The 18885-nt window shown below is 47.9% G+C and overlaps 1 protein-coding gene across 2 annotated transcripts in view; it reads right to left on the bottom strand.

Moving 5' to 3' along the window:
- The window catches only part of ZSWIM5 (zinc finger SWIM-type containing 5), a 154329-nt gene extending 140196 nt beyond the window's left edge, over positions 1–14133 (bottom strand). The window contains exon 1 of one of the 2 annotated variants that reach the window (XM_073357896.2): positions 13533–14133. In XM_073357896.2, the coding sequence (XP_073213997.2) occupies positions 13533–14106 (574 nt within the window). In that variant the 5' untranslated portion in view covers positions 14107–14133. Of the gene's footprint in view, positions 1–10161; positions 10337–13532 lie in introns of those variants that run through there. The other variant, XM_073357901.2, reaches the window with a different exon arrangement.
- Positions 14134–18885: the final 4752 nt, after the last annotated feature.

Genomic DNA, 18885 nt, shown 5'->3' with positions numbered 1-18885 from the left:
TACTAGTGGGAGAAACGGGATTCATGCCAGGGGAGACCACTCTTTTGCAACCATTCTTCTCCGTTATATTAGACGATGAGTAATCAAAGCCATTAAGGTTACAGTACGTCTCCTGCCAACCCCAGAATATACCCACCAAAGGCCACCATGTCCCTCAAAATTAAACACTTACGATGGAAAAAAAAAGAAGGAAAGCTGTCCCCATTTATACTTGAAGGACCAAGTAATACAATAAAACCTGACAAAAGCAACCACTCATGGGAGTTAGCAAAAGAGTTGGCTTGTAAGAGGTGGTCTCTCTTCAAAGGTTTGCTGCCTTCAGAGCTGGGAGGCCGGAGAGCAGCGGCTACTGGCCGAGCGCCCAGCTAAGAAGGCAGCGTTGCCGCAGCCAACAGCAGAGGAGAAGTAAGGGTGGTAATGCCATATTGTGCCACTTTTACTTCTCTACTGCTGCTGGCAGCGGCACTGCCATCCTATTTGGGTGCCTAGCCAGCAGCTGTCACTCTCCGGCCCCCCTGCTCTGAATGCACAGCAGAGAGCAGTAGCTGCTGGCTGGGCGCCCAGCTCTGAAGGGAGTAAGAAAATATGGTTGGTGGTCACAGATCACAGGTAGTCTCTCTTCAGAGGTGGACACTAAGGCAGGTTTTACTGTACCTGCTTTGTCATGATACAAAAGGGATTAAAGCAATTTAATAAAACTGTTATGCCAAATCAAGTTCAAGATATTTCCCTTCCACACATCTGAGTTATACATCTGGAAAAAGTCAAGCCATCCACATATGTGGTGTGAGTTAGGAAAGTTGAGGAGATATTCAGCCGCTTCTTGGTTGTCTATTGCACTCAACAGAATACCTCTCTAGAAGCAATAAGCTCCTCAATTCTTTATAATTAATTGTGGCTTCAGTTACTAGGGGGAGAAAAATCTACCTAGGGTATTTATACAACGCTCATCACTGCACTGTCTGTACCCCTGAATCAGCATTGCTCAAAATGGCTGCTTAGGTGGTTGCCAACAACAACAACCAAATCTGTCCATCTGTTTGCATTCTTTTTAATCCATCTTCAGCACTTTAAAAAAAAAATGCTCAGAGAAAAAGTCTGCCTTGTTAATAGAAACTGAATCCTCCTATAACAGAGCCTTTTCAACAAGATTTAATGCCACCCCAGTTACCAGGACACACACACAAAGGCTAATTTTATGATAAAAGAACTAGCGTAAGGTGCTTTTTTGTTATGAGATCAGCAAAGTGAATGGAATTTGAATGGTCTGCGGTGGCATGTATCTGACAAAGATTAATTTAAATGGATATTGTCTCTGAAACCAAAGTCCATTGAACAGTTTCACAGCCTATCAACCACGTGAAACAGCTCCTTTGACTGCAACACTGCCTTTAAAAATGGTTTAACCTATTACTTGTAAGTAAAAGGTCAGATATCGTTTTATGTTATTGAACCCACAACAGCCAAAGCAATAGCATGCAAATATAATGGTACCACAACGATAAGACGTGGGGATTTTTTTCCCCGCACTGCTTCGCATCTGGATGTTACCCAGGTACACTGAAAAAATACCCAGGAAATGTTGAACAAGCCATTTCAGTGTGCACTATTGGGAGAGCTATACATATTTCAACCCAACTAAATAAAATAAAAGGGTTGGACCTCCACAGTGTCCCGCTTGCGTGAAGCCGGGAGCAGCCACTCTGGAAAAGGTATGACTGAGAATCTCACTGGCAGAACAGCTTTCCACCCAGTGACAAAGGACATCTCATGTAAAACATTTAGAGAGAAATTAAGATTTGAACACAAGTGTACAAGCAGCCAGTCAGTTCATACACGGTGACTCCCGATTCTATTGCTTACTTATTTATCCACGCAAGAATCTAGGCATAATAAAGCATTCACTTGCAGCTCCTATCCCCGGTTCCCCCCATTCAGCACACTGGGGCATTATTTCTCCCTTTAATCGCAGAAAACTCATCTGCGGATGTCATCAGCTGCGTGTGGATTAAGACAGCTGCTCAGACTTCAATGAGGGGAAAAACCTGTAGCAGAGGTACAAATCCATGCAATTTATTTAGCTTTGATTTCTAGTTTACGTTGAGAAATGCAAGGAAAATGCTAGCAAACAGATTTTAGCATATTAGAAACAATAACACCCACTCATTTGAAAAAAGGATGAAAAAAGACAACAACAAAAAAGCATTTGTAAGATAGTTCCAATCTTTCCTCAGAGAGATTTCAGATCCTCTAGGATCAATTAATTGTTAGTGAAATAAATAAAATTGGCTTTGCCAAAGGGGGAAAAACCAGTAGATGAAAAAGTCTTATGTGTTTTTTCTTAACCTATAAATTATTTTGTAGCTCCTGTATTTAAACAGCTGTAATTTGTCAAAGGGAGTTTTATTTAAAGAATCTATTGTTTTGTATGATGCAATTCCATTTGATGCAACATTTGTCTTTATCGGGGGACTTGTATTGTTAAAATCACACAATGGCACGAGGCTACTAAAGTGATTGTCACCTTAGAAATGCAAATAAGGATGGATACTCTCACTAATCATCAACATTTAGGCTTTAAATAAAGTGTACCAGCAGTTCATTGTGCACCTACTGCACAATAGGGACTGTACAAGTTATAATAAGAAGCTGTATAAATCCTACGTCATTATGAGAATTCAAGAGTGGCCCACTTTCATTTTGGGGCTAGCCGGTGACACACACTGGAGACACAGATAAAACGAATAACTGAGCATGAGTAAATGAGTAAGGACTTAAACAGTGAATAACTAATTGCACTGAGTAACTGAGCTGCTGATTACACAGCATGTGTGTTAAAGGAGCAAGGCAACTGGAGATATGGCATGTCAACAAGAGACTGAGGTTGTGTTGTTCTGAACAGTGATTAGCTGGGTAATCATGTACTAGTGAAGGTTCAGAAGTCTTTGAATCTTGACTGCATAAGGGAATACTTCCCCTTCAAATCAAGGAGAGGAGGTGTCATCTAAAGATGGACTAGTATCACAGCATTAAGAACTTACTCTGTTAACAAATCCAGTATTTAGTATTTTCAAGTGCTCTTTTCTAAAACCTGACTTTTCATAACGATTCAAGAAAATCAAAAATATGTAATATGCACATGCGCTATAGAAGTTACAAGAAAGTCTTTGAAAACTACAAGTAATAGCTCAAGATTTTATGAAAGCAGCAAATTAATTCAACCACTTTAATAAGAGCAAACCAAAATCCTGTTTTAACTCCTAAGCTTACAAGTTAAGACAAAAATGAATAACTTTAAAATGAAACATTAGTAAATTGTAAGGGGGGGGTGGCAAACCTGACCTCCCTCAGGTAAATCCTCAATAGTTAATAAATCATGTGCACAGTAGAAGTCAGCCAAATGTCATTTATATTGGATTTATATTTAAACTTTGGGATTTAAAAAAAAAATGATGAAAAATAAAAACTTGCTCTTGGAGCATTATTGGGCTCAAGAAAAAAATCCTCTTTACTTTTCGCCTCTGGTGAACGTAGTGCTGGGGGAGCGTTAAGCCATCAGTTCCTGCAGAAGCTATGCGGTTGTTTTGGGGGTTTTTTTTAAAAAGGAGATTATGGCCCCACTTCTGAAATTTATTATGTGTATGCAACAAGTCACAAGATCAGGGCCTATATTTCTAACCCTTAGGACTGTGAAGACAAGACTGTGCATGTGAATTGATTCAGTGCTGTTTTTCTGAATCTGCAGACAGGTCGTTTGAATGCCTCTGTGCCTGCCCATAATTTTCCCAAATATCAGCACAGTGCAACTGACAAGATTGGTCACTTTCATACCTTCTATTCAAAACCCTGTAGGAGACAGCTGTGAACCTGACAGGAAACAGATCACTTTCTACTGATGTTGATGTTTGAGAAAGCTAGGAAACAAAACAGGCAGATGTAAGTTATTCATGGAGAACCACCCTGAAAAAAAAGGCAAGGAGTAGGGCAGGACAGATACAGGTTGCCTCTCTCCATTGCAACAACTAGATGATTGGGAGGAGAACAAAGAAGTGGTATATCCTTATGGCATCAAGGAAAACTACTATACGCTTCCACCACTCAGTCCAGGGGGACTCAAAATAGGGGCAAAAGAGGATGTGTTCATTCCAGTACTCTGGGGACAGTGTGTGGAAGCGGAAGCCCGCCCAGCTTCAAATTTATCATCTAGTACCTAGAGAATTACACAAGGCAAGCCCCCAAAGCAGGGTCCACAGAATGCGCCCTGGTAGGAATCCCAGCACCTTCCCAACAGATCTCACTGGTTCTCCGTCCACCTAACAAGAGAATCTTCCTTATCAGACTCAGTATTGTGGCTAGTAGGCATCAGGTACATTTTCCAAGCCCTGTCACTACTGAGGAAACAGTGAGGCTTCACTCTGAATACCAGGGGAACACAGGCTTGACCCTGCTCCAATTCAAGTCAATGGAAAAAATTCCATTACATTCAGTGGTGAAGGATCAAGCATCATATGAAGCCAACGAGAGAAAAATATATTCTATTCTACAGAAACTCTTAGGTAAGTTCAGAATACCATGACTTCTTTCCATTACTCAGAGAGGCGTCAGATGCACAGAAATCTGAGCCCTACCCCCATAGGAAAAAGATCAGCAACTTCATATAGGTTTCCAGACGAAAACCACCCTTTCAGTCCAGTGCTCCAGTATTTAGTAACATGCTCATTGCTGCACTACAACAAAATCTCTGTCTCTTGATTATCATTTCTAATCCTGGCCACCCTGTGACAAGGCTGGTCAAAAAACACACATGAAGTACTGTTCCTTCTGAAATCACTATCCACCTCCTTCACAATACCAGCTATTCTAATCTTACATGAAGTGGGCAGATGAGGGGAAAATTGCATTCCAGCTAAACATAGAGCTGTAAATGACACCTAGAAGCAAAATCCCTAAAATTAAGCATAACACAACATATTAACTATGCAATTCATTTTCTTTTTTGCTGCTAACTAAAGTGAGAATCTAATTAAGGCCCCAGTGTGACAGGCTTCCTACTAGTGGGATGGGGAAAGAAAGAAATGCATTAATTAAATAAGCTCAACAAACCCGCTGTCTTTCTCCTATCCTCACATTTCTCTCCAAAATTACAGACTTAGGCTTATACGTTTTATTTTAAATACATATGAACCCAATATACCTTTTACTCCAATACATAAAAAAATCTCCACTAGAGTCTCCAGAGAAAATGAAAATCGCATACATATGAAGGGCTAATTCAGAGCACAAAGTTACCTAATTAAAAGTACAACCTTACCTTACAAAGTTATGCCACTTATCAAAATATTAAATTTAACTTTTTTTTTTTTAAAGTTTCCGTAAAATTCTAACTTGGGCTAAAAGTGATGAATGAAGGATCTCTCTCATCAAAATCTTAAATAATAGCAAAATACATTGCCTCATACAAAGCTCCAGAATACACAACAAACAGGGCCCTATGCCTTCTTTTACCGGAATTTTAGATTAGTTAAATATTTCCTAAATGATTTCTTATGTGACCAAAATAAAAGCCTATTGTAAACTAACTGCACTTTGCAAATGAAAAATGCTCCTGTCTCACCTGTTCTAAGCATTAAAAAAATACATTATCCAAGTTAAAATACAAAACCTTATTGGCTACTCAAACCAGATATCACATTCTTTAGATTACAGAACTAGAACCTGTTCTATGTAATTCAGTTCTCTCTAAAGAAGCACCACTCAGATTCTAAAGCCAAGGCCAAATATTTAAGTTATTGTGCATTATTTTCCAAGGTCTTCCTAACCCCTTCCTACTAGTACCACCTTTCCAGCAAGTAATTGACTCTAAGCCAAAAATCTCACCCTACTTGAGAAAAATCTGTTCATATATCTGAAAAGGACTCAAAAGTCAATAAAGCTGCTGAAGTAAAATTCCAGTTTTCAAAGTTGAACTTGCCTTCTTTCTCCTATCAACAATCATGCTCCCTCTAGTTTTAGCGTCACAGATACAAAGTTATATAATATACTCAAAAACATGCTGGAGAAATATCTAATCTGTTCTCTTTATTACGGAGTGATGCAAAGTTTAATGTACCTTGATTATTTCATTTTAAATGTTCAGAACTAATTATTAGACATGGAAAGAGGAGGGTATGTATTAAAAGTGTATAACTGCTTCCATCATGGCTGCCCCCACTTCCCTCATGCCACATAAAAGTAGACTACAAGGGTTACTTTAATATGACGTGGTTAAGATAAACTAATCCAACTGTAAAAATAAAAAATTCTGTTTAATTAATAAGTTAGGAGCACTTTGTGAAACAACTATTACAAAACAAAAATAAAGATTCCCTAGAAGAAAAAAACCTAAACTGCTTTAATCAGTGTCATTCTAATACGATACATAAGGTTTTGAGCTGAGAAAATTCCTTAAACTCCATTTGCAGTGTTGTTGTGGCCATGTTAGTCCCAGAATATTAGGGAGATGAGGTGAGGGAGGTAATATCTTTTAAGAAATCCTCTTCATTCTGCTTTCTATCACACCCACACAACTGCCAATCCCAAACCTGCTTCCAGGAGGAGAATGACTGATGCTTAAAGCAAATACTTGATCATATTTAGGCATAAAGTAAACACAGTAAAAATGACTCCACACAGAATATTTAGACCTTTGAACAGCAGTACATCTGTGAAGTTTACATTTTAAAAAGAAAAATCATTGTACATAAACTTTAGGCTTAACTCAGACGTTAAGTGCGGCAGAATCCAAATGCTTATTTTCCTTTTGAATCTAGAAGAAATTTTAAAAACTGGTTTCAGTAAAGTTAAAAATGAGGCATTTTACTATTGTTTTCATCTTCAAAAAGGCTTTTGAATTGTTATCAAAATCCTCATGCTTAAATTAAAACAGACATCTGATGCCCCCTCCCCCAAAAGTTTTAATTAAAAATTATTGAAGTGGTTTCTTCCAGAGCGATGTAGTTCTACCAACATACGCTCCTACTGCACAACAAGCCTGGCCACAGGCTGACAAGGGCTGGCCATATCAGAGTTTGTTCAAGTACAGCAGAACCTCGCTTGGGAATGGAGGTTGTTCGTAACTCTGAAATGTTCATAACTCTGAACAAAATGTTACGGTGGTTCTTTCAAAAGTTCACAACTGAATATTGGCTTCAAACAGCTTTGAAACTTCACTATGCAGAAGAAAAATGTCGCTTTTAACCATCTTAATTTAATGAAATAAGCCCAGAAACAGTTTCCTTACCTTGTCAAATCTTTTTTTTCTTTTACCCCCACTTCTTTTTTTAGCAGTTTACATTTAACACAGTACTGTTGTGTATTTGCCCTTTTTTTTTTTTTTGAAGGGGGGGGATCCTCTGCTGCTGCCTGATTGCATACTCCCGGTATTCAAAATTATAAACAGATCTAAAAACTTGCTCACTCTCTATGTTTACAGATTCAATGCACTTTTAAACCATGCTTCATTGTCACTAACAGCAAAAGTAAATTCTGCTTATGTACCAATGGTTGGACTGCATACCACTACCCTACTGTACACAGGCTTATCTCTTAGAGTGCCTACTCTGCAGAAGAAATATGCAGTACACATAATGCATTGCCATCCAGGTTTTCACATGTTATGTTATCATGCAGAGAATAACGCAAAGCTTGGTGTTTATGGTTACAATATAAAATGTGCCTTTCCTTGCTGCAATCATAAAAGCAATAAAAAAAAGACTCACCTAAAATTGCCACAGATATTTGCATACTCAGAACTAAACATGACAACTCAAGGACAAACTATATTATACTAAATTAGGAAATGCAGACTAGGAACATGCATTTGTTACAATGGGTAATAGTCTGCTATCAAAATCTACTGAAGGTCTTTTCTCTCCACCAACCTAAAAAAGTAGGGTGTAAAACTTTTATCCATAAATATTTATGTGAATGCACTTGTTAAAAATTAACTTCCACCGTTAAAGGTTTTGTATCTTTTAGATGTCCCAGCATGCAGTGCTTTACATTAAGCCCAGCATTTCTGCATTCCTTTCCTGCATGCTTTTGTCATTTGTCTAAAAAAACAACAACACCACACACACACACAAAGACGGGATCTGTGCACATAATAATTCAGCAGTTTTTAGAAAGACAAAGATGCTTGTGTTCAACTTCCAAGATCTTTCTTTACAAAAGAAAATCAATTTAATGACTCCAGTGAGATCATGGTTTAAGCCTCGTTTAAGTTTTACTAAGCATGAAGGAATTATTAATTCATAATGTAGCATACACATCACTCAAACCTGACAGATTTGCAGGCACAAAAGGGTTGCAGACCAAAACCATTTGTCCAGATTATTATAATCTTCTCCACATTACATCGTCTGCAGTTTTCAAATGGGAAAGTTTATTTAGTTTGTTTGTATTTTTATAATTTCAAAAACATGTTTCAATCACAAAAAGATGGAACTGCACATTCGTACTATTTTGGCAGGTCTGAGTAGGCAGGTCCAAAATTCAACCATGTAAACATCTGTTTTTTATTAACAACAATGTGATTTATAGCTGTCCATGAAAGAGATCATTTGAGGCAAACAATCATTCTGATTTAATACTGGTAAGAATCAAGAAAACCAAGTTCTTTAAATAGAATGGTGCCCATACAAGCCAGCATCATAATTCCGATCTTAATGGGACTCACAACCCATTACATCTGTGTGGGTCAGGTCACCACAACTTTAAGTAGCATTATCAGAATTGACGTGGAAAGTTAGCAGAAAACATTCTGTTTTGTTTTTTCGCTATGCCTACCATCTGTATGACAAACACACAGCCTTTCAAAGCATTTTGTTTTATTTAAATCTTCTTTTGGCTCAGCTCTGTAAAGGATTGTTACTGTGGAACTATTCCAGCCCCTCTAAACTAGCAGTCTTTCATCCCATCAAAGTGTGAGCCTGTTATAATTTTATCTAGAAATGGCAAACTTTTAGACAAAAAGAAAAAGCAGTGAAATTGTTAAATTCCACACCATCTCCTCATTTCCATTTGAAGAAAAGTTACCCTCTATGTGCATGGTACGTGTTTCCACAAAAACAAAAAAAACCTTCTTGTTCCCATCCTACAATAATAGTCTTTTTTTTTTTTTTAAATCATGCCCAATTATGCAGCAAATATTTCCAAAACACAGAATCTGACCTAAAAATTTAGGATTCAGAAACTAGTGGATGGGATCTCTAATCTCATCTCATCAAGGGATATGAAATGGTAGAGACAGAAGCATCCCTATCTTCTTATAGGCTTCAACCACTGGTACAACAGATTAGGGGAAATCTAAAGAGGACTGGGAACTTTGACTTGCAAAATTCGAATAGCTTTTTCAGTGCTATCATACTGTTTTGTCTCCCAGATACTCACCCCACAGTTCACAGTAATCATTTACATAATGTACATTAACTCCCCACACCTACTTCCAAACTGGTATGAGTGAAAAATCATCCTTAAAAAAAAAAACAACATACAAAATCAGTCCTGATTTTCAAGCCCTCATATTCATATTCCTAAGTAATCTATTCCCACATCCGCTATTGATTTGATCCATAGGCAGTTTAATAAAACATTTCCCATACTAAATCATTTTTCTAATTTTAAGATCCTTCTGAACCACTTCCTTCCATATAAAATACGTTTGCCTTGCAGTTTCAAATTATTTTAAGCAAGCTAACCATCTCAAAGCAGCCTGCAGAAAACATGTATTGACAAAAAAAGGTATAATCAAATAGTCTTTAAAAACATTATCTTCTGTTATTTTTTTTAAACTAAATAGCTTAGAAGGTAAAATAAAAATTTTCTGTCAGAACAGGAAAATGTTTTGATCAAGCTCTTTTGCATGTAAACTGTTCTGCAATGTAATTATTTATACAGCCCCCTTTCCATTCAGAGGACACAATACTCAAAAATAAACTCTGCAGGACTAATCATTCCTAAAACCCAAACTTTCTCTCCATTCCAGACTAATTTACATTAGCAAACCAAATAGCAGCACAATCCTGTTTTAATGGGAACGCTCATTCCAATCACTTTCAATAATAATCAGAAGCAAATTATTTAATGTAAAACACTATAATTTGCTTCTCTTTAAGTACCTACATGTGTCCAAGCAGATTTCTGATGGGGCAAATACATTTCCAATTCACTACAAGTCCCCTCACAAACCCCTTAATTAAAAAAGCCTTCTACTAACAATCAAAAACAATGGCAAATTTTTCCATGTTCCGTTTGTTACTGATTGTAAAAAATTCTCTTCTATACACCCTGCAAATCTCATACACACCCTACACACAATACTCTATAGACTCCTAATTGTCCACCCAACTTGTCAGCACCAAACAATTCATTTTATTTTCTGCCTCCCAACCCATGGAATGAATCTGATTCGCTGTATTTATAGATTTAATGAGATTAACAAGACTTGGAAGCGGGAAGAGGAGTCGAAAATCTTCTCTCCTTTTTCAAGAAAAAGTGAAAAACACGCACACACACACACAAAAGGCAAAATGATGAAGAGAATTTAGTGAAACACAGGGTATTTATAAACCCAATGTGACCAGGTATTGGTGCAAACAGAAGTACCCCCGTCACCAGGGCTGTGTGTAGGTTTCTCATTTTTCACCTGTAGTTATTATTGTCAGTCCAGCCCTTGGATGCACAGCTAGCACTAAGGTGTTGTGGTGGGGTAAGGTACATTTCAAGGGAGGTGCTGCCTGGAAAAGACATTCGGTTTGGGAGTCACTCTGTTTTCCAATTTTCAAAGGAATCGATTGAACCAGATTCAGGCAGCTGCAGTCTTTGACAAGCTCACACACCCCATTCCCAAGTCATATGCAAGGGAAAATGGGAAAGCAATTAGCCCTCCCCATTTCAAAAACAGTCTGGGAAGGATCCAATGGGATTACTGCGTACAGGGAAGATCCAGGGCAGCGGAGGGAGGGGGAAGGGGGAGATTTTACTGTCAAACAAGAAATCTGCCAGACAAAAGGCTGAAATATTTGCAAAAAAAAAACTTCAGGGGAGCCAGATCCCCTATAACAATAATGGGGTCAGCGATCACAAGGAAGGGGAGAGGAAACAAGGAAGGGGGCAGGGAGAGGAAAGGGGAATGAAAAGAGGAATATGGGGAGAGTGGAGGGGAAGAGAAGGGGGGAAGAGAGGAAAGGGGGAAGGAAGAGCGGATGGGGAAGAGGGGAATAAACAGAAATAAAGGGAGAGGGAAGAAGACAGGAAAGGAAGGGGGATGAAGGGAGGATGGGAAAAAGAGAGGAATGAAGAGATGCCAGAGGGAAGGCTCAGGGAAGAGGGCACGGGGAGGGAAGAGAAGAATGCAGGGAGAAGGAAAGGAGAGCGGTGGGGGAGAGGCAAAGGAAAGGAGGGTTGGGGACATGGCGGAGGCAGAGGGGAGAGACGAAGGTGCAACAGGGAGCGATGAGGGATGGGAGAGAAGGAAATGAGAGGGGGTTAGGAGACAGAACAGAGAAGGGAAAGGAAGGGGGAAGGAGATGGGGGCTACTGGGCTGAGGGAGAAGGAAAGACAAGAGAAGGGGGAGCCAGGGGGAAGGAGGACAGGGGAAAAGAGGGGGGCAGGAAAGCTGGGGGTGGAAAGGGGAAGCAGGGAGAGGGGAGGAGGACAGGGGAAGGGGAGGAGGACAGGGGGAAGAAAAGCTGGGGGTAGAGAAGGGAAGCAGGGAGAGGGGAAGGGATGGGGTGAAGGAGAAAGAGGAGGAGGAAGGCATGGGGAGGAGAGGAGGACAGGGGAGAAGGGGGGAAGGAAAGCTGGGGGGAGCAGGGGGAGGGAAGGGATGAGGGAAAGGAAGAAGAGAAGGAGGAAGGAATGGGGGGAAGGGGAGGAGGGCAGGAGAGACAAGGGGGGGGAGGAAAGCTGGGGGGGGGGAGCCGGGAGAGGTAAAGGGATGGGGGGAAGGGGAGGAGGGCAGGGGAGATGAGGGAGGAGAAAGCTGAAGGAAGCAGGGAGAGGAGAAGGGCAGGGGGGAGGGGAGGAGAGGAGGGCGGGGAGACGAGGGGGGAGGAAAGTTGAGGGAAACAGGGAGAGGGGGAAGGGGGAGACGAGGGGGGAGGAAAGCTGAGGGAAACAGGGAGAGGGGGAAGGGGGAGACGAGGGGGGAGGAAAGCTGAGGGAAAGGGGAAGGGCAGGGGGAAGGAGAGGAGGGCAGGGGAGATGAGGTGGGAGGAAAGCTGAAGGAAACAGGGAGAGGGGAAGGGCGGAGGGGAAGGAGAGGAAGGCAGGAGAGCTGAGGGAAGCAGGGAGAGGGGAAGGGCAGGAGAGCTGAGGGAAGCAGGGAGAGGGGAAGGGCAGGGGGGGAGAGGAGGGCGAGGAGACGAGGGGGGAGGAAAGTTGAGGGAAACAGGGAGAGGGGGAAGGGGGAGACGAGGGGGGAGGAAAGCTGAGGGGAAGGGCAGGGGGAAGGAGAGGAGGGCAGGGGAGATGAGGTGGGAGGAAAGCTGAAGGAAACAGGGAGAGGGGAAGGGCAGCAGGGAAGGAGAGGAAGGCAGGAGAGCTGAGGGAAGCAGGGAGAGGGGAAGGGCAGGGGGAAGGCAGGAGAGCTGAGGGAAGCAGGGAGAGGGGAAGGGCAGGGGGAAGGCAGGAGAGCTGAGGGAAGCAGGGAGAGGGGAAGGGCAGGGGGAAGGAGAGGAAGGCAGGAGAGCTGAGGGAAGCAGGGAGAGGGGAAGGGCAGGGGGAAGGAGAGGAAGGCAGGAGAGCTGAGGGAAGCAGGGAGAGGGGAAGGGCAGGGGGAAGGCAGGAGAGCTGAGGGAAGCAGGGAGAGGGGAAGGGCAGGGGGAAGGCAGGAGAGCTGAGGGAAGCAGGGAGAGGGGAAGGGCGGAGGGGAAGGAGAGGAAGGCAGGAGAGCTGAGGGAAGCAGGGAGAGGGGAAGGGCAGGGGGAAGGCAGGAGAGCTGAGGGAAGCAGGGAGAGGGGAAGGGCAGGGGGAAGGCAGGAGAGCTGAGGGAAGCAGGGAGAGGGGAAGGGCGGAGGGGAAGGAGAGGCAGGCAGGAGAGCTGAGGGAAGCAGGGAGAGGGGAAGAGCGGAGGAGAAGGAGAGGAAGGCAGGAGAGCTGAGGGAAGCAGGGAGAGGGGAAGGGCAGGGGGAAGGAGAGGCAGGCAGGAGAGCTGAGGGAAGCAGGGAGAGGGGAAGGGCAGGGGGAAGGAGAGGAAGGCAGGAGAGCTGAGGGAAGCAGGGAGAGGGGAAGGGCAGGGGGAAGGCAGGAGAGCTGAGGGAAGCAGGGAGAGGGGAAGGGCAGGGGGAAGGCAGGAGAGCTGAGGGAAGCAGGGAGAGGGGAAGGGCAGGGGGAAGGAGAGGAAGGCAGGAGAGCTGAGGGAAGCAGGGAGAGAGGGAAGGCAGGGGAGACGAGGGGGGAAGGAGAGCAGGGGGAAGGCAGGGGAGGGGAGGCCCGGGGGCAGGCTCCGCAGGGGGCAGCCGGGCCGGGCCGGGCCGGGCCGGGCACTCACCCACTTGCAGCACGTTGTCCACGGCGCCGGTGTCGAGCAGGCGGGCGCCGCGGCGGAAGGGCAGCCCGTCGGCGGGCGGGGCGGCGGCGGCGGCGGGCGCGGGGCTGTCGTCGGGGCCGGGCGCGGCGCCCCCCGGGCCGGGCTGGAAGCTGGAGTACATGCAGATCTGGCGCTCGCTGCGGGGGAAGCTCCAGTAGACGATGCGGCGCTGCACGGGCTCGGGGATGCGCTGGAAGCGGCCCTCCACCCGCTCGAAGGCCCAGCTGGCCGCCACCCGCTTGGCCGCCGCGTCCAGCAGCGACTCGGGCTGCAGCAGCAGCAGCAGCGCCGGGCCCCCGCCGCCCCGCGGCCCCGCCAGGGCCGGGCCCCCGCCGGCCAGCGCCCCGCCGCCGCCGCCGCCGCCGCCCGGCTCCCCGCCGCCGGCCCCCGGGCCCCCCAGGCGGCGCGGCGCCGCCCCGACCCCCGCCGCCGCCGCCGCCGCCGGCCCGGCCCGCGAGCACAGGCGCTTGGGCCCCGGCGCCCCGGCGGGGAGCGGCGGCCGGAGCAGCCCGTCGCCCTCGCCTCCCTCCGCCATGGCTGCGACCGACTGAGCCGGCAGAGGGAGGAGAGGCGGGCGGGAGCGGGCCGGGGGAGGAGACTGGGGCGGGCCGGGCGGCGGGGGACCCCCGGGCAGGGGGGCGCGGCGGCGGGGAGCTGGGGGAACCGGGGGGGGATCCGATTCCTGAGGGGGAGACGGGGGGGGCAGGCGGGACCCAGGGGATCAGAGGGGGGCAGGGGAGTGGGGGGACCCGGGGGGGGATCCGATTCCTGAGGGGGAGACGGGGGGGGCAGGCGGGACCCAGGGGATCAGAGGGGGGCAGGGGAGTGGGGAGACCGGGGGGGGAGATCCGATTCCTGAGGGGGGACGGGGGGCAGGCGAGACCCAGGGGATCAGAGGGGGGCAGGGGAGTGGGGGGACCCGGGGGGGGATCCGATTCCTGAGGGGGGACGGGGGGCAGGCGAGACCCAGGGGATCAGAGGGGGGCAGGGGGGCAGGGGACCGGGGGAACCCGGGGGGGATCCGATTCCTGAGGGGGAGACGGGGGGGGCAGGCGAGACTCAGGGGATCAGAGGGGGGCAGGGGAGTGGGGGGACCCGGGGGGGGATCCGATTCCTGAGGGGGACACAGGGGGGGGCAGGCGAGACTCAGGGGATCAGAGGGGGGCAGGGGAGTGGGGGGACCGGGGGGGGGGAGATCCGATTCCTGAGGGGGAGACGGGGGGGGCAGGCGGGACCCAGGGGATCAGAGGGGGGCAGGGGAGTGGGGGGACCCGGGGGGGGATCCGATTCCTGAGGGGGGACAGAGGGGCAGGCGAGACTCAGGGGATCAGAGGGGGGCAGGGGGGCAGGGGAGTGGGGGGACCCGGGGGGGGATCCGATTCCTGAGGGGGGACAGAGGGGCAGGCGAGACTCAGGGGATCAGAGGGGGGCAGGGGGGCAGGGGACCGGGGGAACCCGGGGGGGATCCGATTCCTGAGGGGGAGACGGGGGGGGCAGGCGAGACTCAGGGGATCAGAGGGGGGCAGGGGAGTGGGGGGACCGGGGGGATCCGATTCCTGAGGGGGGGACAGAGGGGCAGGCGAGACTCAGGGGATCAGAGGGGGGCAGGGGAGTGGGGAGACCGGGGGGGGGAGATCCGATTCCTGAGGGGGAGACGGGGGGGGCAGGCGGGACCCAGGGGATCAGAGGGGGGCAGGGGAGTGGGGGAACCCGGGGGGGGATCCGATTCCTGAGGGGGGGACGGGGGGGCAGGCGAGACCCAGGGGATCAGAGGGGGGCAGGGGGGCAGGGGACCGGGGGAACCCGGGGGGGATCCGATTCCTGAGGGGGAGACGGGGGGGCAGGCGAGACTCAGGGGATCAGAGGGGGGCAGGGGAGTGGGGGGACCGGAGGGATCCGATTCCTGAGGGGGGACCAGGGGGGGCAGGCGAGGCCCAGGGGATCAGAGGGGTGCAGGGGAGACCGGGGTGAGGCAGAGGGGAAGATCCGATTCCTGAGGGGGAGCCGAAGGGGGAGAGGAGGCGGGGGGGACCCGGGGAGGGCAGGCGAGACCCAGGGAATCAGAGGGGGGCAGGGAAGTGGGGGGACCGAAGGGGGATCCGATTCCTGAGGAGGGGATGGGGGGGCAGGCGAGACCCAGGGGATCAAGGGGGGCAGGGGAGACTGGGGTGAGGCGGGGGGAAGATCCAATTCCTGAGGGGGACAGGGGAAAAGGGGAGCCAAAGGGGGAGAGGAGGCGGGGGGGACCCTCAGGGGGGCAGGCAAGACCCAGGGGATCAGAGGGGAGTGGGGAGGCTGGGGAAGGGGGCCTGAAAGGGGAGAGAATGCAGGGAGAGACCCATAGGGGGAGACCCTGGGGCAGAAGGGGGGCAGGGGAGTGGGAAGAAAAGGGGTAGGGAAGGGGGACTGAAAACAAGAGAGGAGGCAGGGGGAGATCCTGGGGGGAAGGGGAGACCCATGACTGGGAGTGGGGCATAAGACCCCCCCACTAGCAGCTCAGGGGGGGTAATGTAGTATATTGTGGTACTGTGGGAAATTAATTCACTATTAAACCCCTGGGATGTATTAATCTGTTCTACGTGCAGAGCAACAAACTTACCCCCAGGAGACAGTGCCACAGGATAATACAGGGAAATAGCTTCAAAAGGAAAGGGAGGGTCTCTACACTCCCTCCAGAGCCAAATCCTCCTCAGCCCCCACAATAAATCAGTCCCCCTCCCTGCACCCCACCCACGGGCTGATTTGCTTCATAGTTTGTGGGTGTCCCCGGCTCACCTAACTTCAGGTCTTTATCAATAGTCTGTTATTTCATTAGCATTTGCTTGTATTTCTTACATGCCTATGGCCAAGCCTCTGGGCACAGATCTGCACATAGCGTGTATGCACACACACCTAGGCCCTGATCCTGCGAACGCATGCTTAACATGTACTTCCCTGCGTAGCCCCATTGATTTTAAGTGGTGGCGTATCCACCACACTCCTAGGGGAGTTGTTCCAAAGATTATTTACCCTCCCTCATTTCTCATCTCCATTTGGCTACCTTCATCTCCCAGCCGAGACGTCTAGGCTGCCTTTGCAAACCCCTGTCCGGCTAGCAGAGTCAGATCCCTCCCCACCCCCCCGGACGAGGCTGGTCAGTGGACACGGGTGAAGGGGCGCCAGGGAATGAGTATGTGGCTGGACATCCATTGGAGCTTCTTTGAGGCCGTGGCCCAGCTTGTAAACTAAGGGCCAAAGTTTGCAAGTGTGGCTGCCTAAAATCCTGAATCAGGCCACAGATTTAGGGACCTATTTGTGGCCCCCACACAGAGTGTACTGTTCAGCCTTACTGCTCCCCGACTCCAGGCCTCGACCCTCAGCACCTGCCTCCCCACCTGGGCTCACACTCCACCTCAGCTGCCTTTAGATGGAACCCTGCCCTCAGCACTTCCCCACATCCCCATTCCGGGGAGGGAGCCTGACCCCCCCGCCCGCCAATTTCTTTTCCTAGTGGGCTTCAAGAGCCACAGTTGAAGTCCAACTGACAAGGAGCCTTTAGCACCAGCGCCCTGTCCCATCCCCTGTTCGAGGGGCAGTGACAGCCAAGGCTATAAGCAGGCAGAGAGCCTGCCTGGACCTTCAAGACCGGTAGCATTAAGGAACATGGCCCAAGAGGGACAGCAAGAACCTCCAGCTGGCCTTACAGGGGTATCACAAGTTACAGCATGTTGCAGAGGAGGGAGTGAGCGTTGAGAATATGCTGAGCTCCCCAGTCCAGCCCAGGGACCCTGCTTCTCTCACGCAGAAGTTGAGGAAGGTGCAGAATTTGGGTTAGAGTCGGGTTGATTCCCTGTGAAACCCCCACTGGGGATTAAGGAGGCTCAGCTCTTGAGATGGCTGAGCGCCTGGGAGACTTACTCTGAGTGGGTTGCATTTAGCTTAGCTCCTATAGAGCTAGGCCCAGTCCTGCTCCCATTGACGCAGAGAGTAACTCCACTGAAGTCTAGAGAGCTACTTGACCTAAAGCAGAATTTGTCCCTAGATAGAAATCAGTTTTTTTTAAAAGCCAGTAGTAAAACTGCTTCACCCCTGACCGCAGCAGAGCATCCCTGGAGCAAGAGGAAATTCAGCTTCCGTGGCCCGCTCAGGCTTTGGCCTCTCTGCTGACATGGCCAGTAAATTCTAACTATGATGGTGAATCGTGTTGTGTTTTGCTTTTTAACTGGGGATATATACTGAGGTCTTTTCTCTCTACTACAATTTGGGCCACCCTGAAGTTAGGATTCTGATTTTTCTTTCCCTTACACTATTATTGTAAATTGGGAATAATGCCACTCAAGTCAATATAGTGAAACTGATGTAAAACCAGTGTAAAAAGAGAATCAAGCTCTAGAAAAGGAACCTCTTAGATCCTCCAATGCCGGATTCTTCCCAGGGGTCCATGCTCCAGTGCTTTGTCCTGTCTAACGTTTAGTGATGATGCTCCACCAGTTACCTTGAAAGACTGCTCAATAACCTAACTGATCTCCCAGCACTCAATTATATTTTAAATTTATTCATTTAATCCTAGTCGTACTGCCTTGCACCAATTTAAATAATTCCTCTCTCTCTCGCAGGGGTTTACACCCTTTAAATACTTCTAGCCAGCTACCACATTCACTCTTAGTAATCAGACACTCAACTTCATCCCTTCTAATATTTAGAGAACGAGTAAATTTCAAAGCAGCAAACTGAGAATGGATTACAGAAAATGTTTTACATGATGCACAATTACCATGTGGAACTCTCTGCCACAAGATACCACTGAGGCCAAGCGCTTAGCAGAATTTTAAAAAGGATTGGACATCTCTGGTGAAGAATGAGAACATCTGCAGTTACAGTAGATGGGATGAAACATTCTGTAAGGGATTAAAAATCCTCATGCTTCAGGGCATAAACCAACTGCTAAATTAGGAGGGTCTAAAAGAAACTTCCCCTGTGGCCAAGCTATTCAACAATTGTTCATTCCTGAGTTCCTGCACTTGCATCTGGTGCTCGCCACTGTCAGGGACAGGAAACCGGACAAGCTATTCCTTTGGTCTGATCCATTATACCAGTTCCTAGGCTTCGCTAAACTACAAATCACTCCCTCCAGCCCTGGGTGCAGTTCAGCTTCCACAAGGGATTTTTGGACTAAAGAACAAAGTATAGCTACAAACTTTCCCTCATCTGCAAGCCAAGTGGATGGTCTCATTTTGCCCACCACACTTGTCTGCTGTAAAAGCACCAGTAACTTTGGTAACTAGTGAGGGCTTCGGCCTCCCAGTTAGACCAGAATGCTGAATTTGTAACATCA

The sequence above is a fragment of the Lepidochelys kempii genome, chromosome 8 (assembly GCF_965140285.1).
Source record: "Lepidochelys kempii isolate rLepKem1 chromosome 8, rLepKem1.hap1, whole genome shotgun sequence".
In the NCBI taxonomy this organism is placed as follows: domain Eukaryota; kingdom Metazoa; phylum Chordata; order Testudines; family Cheloniidae; genus Lepidochelys; species Lepidochelys kempii.
This window is presented reverse-complemented; position numbering and strand designations above follow the sequence as displayed.